This window comes from Bidens hawaiensis, unplaced genomic scaffold (genome assembly GCF_021521415.1).
Source record: "Bidens hawaiensis isolate Kalapana, Puna unplaced genomic scaffold, B.hawaiensis_p1.1 tig00004101_1, whole genome shotgun sequence".
Lineage (NCBI taxonomy): Eukaryota > Viridiplantae > Streptophyta > Magnoliopsida > Asterales > Asteraceae > Bidens > Bidens hawaiensis.
In genome coordinates this window covers 2,177,698-2,182,471 of record NW_027491241.1, presented here as the reverse complement: position 1 = coordinate 2,182,471, position 4,774 = coordinate 2,177,698, and the positions used below count along the sequence as shown (strand labels likewise).

Genomic DNA, 4,774 nt, shown 5'->3' with positions numbered 1-4,774 from the left:
TTTGTGTCGGGCTTACCCACGTGCTATCTGAGATTGGGAAAATGATACCTGCATCTAGCCACTTCAAAACCTCCTTCTTCACTACTTCCCGCATATTTGGATTCAACCTTCTTTGTGCATCATGAGCGGGTTTTGCTTCGGGATCGGTGATGATTTTATGCATGAAAACGGATGGGCTAATCCCTCTCAAATCCGCTATCGTCCAACCAATCGCTGCTTTATGCTCTTTCAGGACTTTCACCAACGCTTCCTCCTACTCGTTTTCCAAATTTGCTGCGATGATGGCCGGTAAAGTCTCTCCTTCCCCCAAAAACACGTACTTCAGGTGTTTCGGAAGCTCCTTCAATTCAACAGTCGGCGGACTCTCCAATGACGATTTTAATTTTGAATCGATCGTATCGGGTAACCGTTCCACCTGTTGAGACCATGGCGGTTTCCCAATACTTGCCGCATACAGCTCCACTTCTCTTTCTTCTTCTTGTAACTGCAAGACAAGCTCAACTGTTTTCCTGCAACAAATAGCACACTCCTCTGTGGCCTCATCCTCATCACTGTGAGGGTTCAACCCGTCAATGACTTCAGCCGCGAAGCATTCGTCACTCACCAAAGGGTTAGACACCTTTGAAAACACATTAAGCCGAAGATTCTTATTACCAAAATCTATGTCCACTACCCCGGTTCTACAGTTTATCAAAGCATTTGCGGTGGACAAAAAGGGCCGACCGAGAATTACGTTTGGTTGCCGTTTCGGGTCAACCATCACGTAGTCTAGAAGCAGGAAGTCAACCGGGTAGTAAAAATCTTCTCTCATCACAATCACATCGGTCACGATTCCCCTAGGAAGCTTGAGTGTCAAGTCGGCCAACACCACGGTGGTATCGGCTTTTCTAAGTGGACCAAAGTCGTACTGGTCATACAAGCTTCCCGGGAGAATACTCACCCCAGCCCTAGGATCTAACAACGCTCTAGTCATTTTAAAATTGTCCATTTGAATGGGTATAATCGACGTTCCCGGATCTTGTAGCTTGGGTGGGTGGATACCTGTCAAAACCGAACTCACATTTGTAGTTAAGTCAACTGGTTTGGGCAACTTGTGAGTTCGTTTTTGAGTACACAAGTCTTTTAAATATTTAGCATATGCGGGGACTTGTTTGATTGCATCTATGAGGGGTAAATTAATTTTTACTTGTTTAAATATTTCCCACATTTCCTCCTGCTGTGGGCCCCTCTTTCTAAGTGTCGATGAGGTGTCGGGATTCACCAATGCCCGAGGAAACGGAACAGTTTTACTTGTTGAACCCGTCTCCTTGGCGGTGGGTGGTCCCTTTTTAGTTATTGCTTCAATTTTATTTTTATTTATTTGATTAAATTTAGTTTTCGGTTCAATCTCAGCCTCATCGTCACTTTTCCCATCTTCCCCCAAGTCATCCGCCACACCTTCTACGAAAGGTGGTGAGGCTACCCCGTTATTGTATACCTTTCCGCTTCTGAGGGTACTTACCTGATTGACTTGGGCACTTTTTCCACTCGAAGAGCTGCTACTCTGATGGCTCGGGTTCTTCAAGGTATCACTCGGCAACTTGGACGGATTTCTTTTCAAACTCGCCACTTCTTCCGCTAGCTGGCTTACCTGTTTATCCCTCGCAACATTGGCTTTCTCTTGGAGCTCTAACCTTTGGTTTACACTTTTATTCTGAGCCTCCTAGTCTGTCTTCATCTGCTTCAGGAAATCCATTACGTCATTAATCGACTCTTCCTGATTACCCGAAGAACCTACTTGACCTTGTGCTGCCCCTTGACCTTGCTGACCTTGCTGATAACTCTTCTGATAAACCTTATTATAACCACCCGACTCTCTTTGATTATACCCGCTTTGACCATTACCCCTCTCATTCCCATACTGCCTTTGATTTGATTGATAACCTGCTTTTTGGGAATTACCTTGAATGTTCGGGTTTTGTTGCGTGTTCAGGTTTCCATAGCTAAAATTGGGGTGGTTTCGGAGGCCCGGGTGATGTGTGTTTGAATTCATGTTGTTATTGTATTTCTTCTCACCCTGAACAAAATTCACCTCCTCTTCTTCTTCCTCTTCGTCTTCCACCACGACCCCACAAGTAGCCACTACATGGCCTATTCCACCACAACCGTCGCAAATTGGGTACGCTTTTCCTGACTTGCCTTTATCTTTCACTCCTACACTCATCAACTGGTCCAATTTCTTCTCCAACCTAGCCATACGATCATCCGACTCACTTCTATCAACGGCTTTCACAACCGCTCTTTTTATCATGCGATTCGACTGAGCTTGCCCTTTTGAATTCATCGCACGCCTCTCCAAATGTTGCGAATCTTCATTCTCGTCATTAGTCAAAAACGACCCATTTGTGGTCGACTGAATATCACGCACATCATCACTTGATAACCCGTCATGAAAACGCCTTGATCAACTCCCACAATGCCATCCCATGATGCGGGCAAGTTCTTAACAACCTTTTGAACCTCGTAAATGCTTCATGAAAAGTCTCACCCAAGCTTTGCTGAAAATTTCTGATGGAAGTTTGGGCCTCGGAAGTTCTTTGCGGTGTATAGTACTCGTCTAAGAATTGTTGGGCCAGATCTTGCCACATATAGATACTTGCTGACGGTAAAGATAAGAACCACTACTTCGCTAGATCTTTAAGGCTGAACTGAAACACAACTAGCTTAACTTCATCAGAAGTGAACCCTTGACTCGAGATAGTGGCACAAATTGCATTGAACTCGCTCAAGTGTGGGTGTGGCTTTTCAGATGCTTTCCCGTGAAAAGTAGGCATCCCGGTCAAGTTACTTTGACTTCCTAAAAACGTTCTTCCTTCTCGGACCGGGATTACAATGTGAAGCGGGTTCGTGGCCACTTGTGGAATGAAGTGGCTTTGAACCCCCCGAACGGGCGGTGGAACAAATGCCCTCGGGACTCCATCGTCAAATTCATACTCGGGAAACTATGGCTCGGGGACCTCTTGTCTTCTTCTTTCTCGACAGTTTCTTGGTGGTTGAACAGGCTCGGGTGTTCGGTTTCTGGGAGGTTGTTGTTGTTGTCTTCTATAATACCGATCCCCTTGCACGTCTTCCATCTCCTCTTCATCCTCGAACTCATCAAAATCGTCAAATACCCTCTACCGATTATACTCGACCTCGACTCTATTGTGCGGTGGTTCAGACCTGATTAAACGATCATCTCTCATTTGATATCTTCTTTGAGCTCTTGGGTTTCGGTTTTGGTGAATGGGTGGGTTAAATGGTGGTAAGTCATGGATTGGTGGGTTTTGTGGAATGTTTTGTGGAATGTGTTGTTCTCGATTGTGCGGTGGGTTAATGTTATCGGGTTGAAACACAGGTGGAACCGGGTAGGGGTTATCTTCTTGATGATTCATGTCTTCTTCTTTCAGTCTTGAAGTCTTGCCCCTTCTTTGTTTTGCTCGGTTCCTTCTCGCAGCTTTCTCAATCTCGGGATCAAACTGCAACACCTCCTTGTCTCGAGCAAACCTCGTATGCATCAACCTAGACAATTAACTGCACACCACAAGCAAACACACCCCGCGTAAAATCAACGAAGAAAAGAAATTAAACTAAAACTAAATTACGCTAATTTAAATAAACTAAACTAGCACTAAACGCGTTGAGTCCCTGGCAACGGCGCCATTTTGACGTAGGTTGTCGCGGTCTACTAAAAAACAATTAATTAAAGACTTAAATACCCATAACTAGTACGTGTAAGTAAGGTCGTCTCCTCAGGGACTCAAGGAAAGTGCAAGTTTATTTAATTTATAACTAATTATTTAACCTAAACGGACAGACGATGTCAAGCGGTTTTTAGAAAAAGATTTAATTAAAACTAATGATTACTTAAAAAGATTTGTAAACAATATTAATTAAAAGCATTCACTCTAGGTTCCGGTTATGTGTTCCATACGTTAATCACAAATTCTTTAGTCTTTGGTTATAATAATTGCTAGTCCTATGGTTTGATTTATGATGACAAACGATATCCTAACCGAATTGTTGACACAAATGCACCCGGACACCACAATTACCAACTCTATGTCTATGATGACTAACTCAATGATAAGGTTTGATGATTCTAGTCCAATGACACAAGAGCGTAACCCTAAGTGTTGATGGACAATCAAACAAACATTACACAAATCAATAATCGCAAACTCAAGCTTTAATCAACCAAATACTTAATTAAGCAAGACAAATCATATAAAATTAATCAAGCTATATTCATGAAGCACAAGAATCTGATCATAACAGTATATTACACAAAACCTTAGCCTAGAACGAACACACACGACTAGCCGGACATCGACATAATGGTTAAAGCACTTATCTTGATGGACATACGATCGTAGAACAAACCGGAAGCTTCGGGATGGATGAAAGTCGCCCTAGAACACCTCTTCTGCCTCTGGAAGTCGATGATAACCGAATGGGGAGGTTAAGGGGTTTATATAACGAAAAACTAAATTTTTGGCCGACATAAGCATCTTTGCATATCGCGAAGATGTCCAGTTATGCTTCTTCGCGTATCGCGAAGTTGCCCTTCATTGCATCTTCGCGTATCGCGAAGATGTAAAATTTCAGATTTTTATTTTTGTTTTCTTGAATGCCTCGTGATGCGTGCACTTCCAATCTTTCACTTCTTGATCTTCGTTCCAAGCCCGTAAATATCCTCGTTAAGCTACACAGCCTCCAATGTCCTGAAACACGTAAACAACGCTTGAAATACCAA

General features: G+C 43.2%; 1 protein-coding gene across 1 annotated transcript; it reads right to left on the bottom strand.

The window, feature by feature from the left end:
- Positions 1 to 253: 253 nt before the first annotated feature.
- Positions 254 to 973, bottom strand: LOC143625321 (uncharacterized). The gene has a single exon (XM_077095687.1). The coding sequence runs from the start codon at positions 971 to 973 to the stop codon at positions 254 to 256; it is 720 nt and encodes a 239-aa protein (XP_076951802.1).
- Between the last annotated feature and the right edge of the window lie 3,801 nt (positions 974 to 4,774).

Excerpts from the sequence above, each read along its gene's own strand:
- LOC143625321 (XM_077095687.1), bottom strand. The coding sequence starts at position 973 with ATGACTAGAGCGTTGTTAGATCCTAGGGCTGGGGTGAGTATTCTCCCG.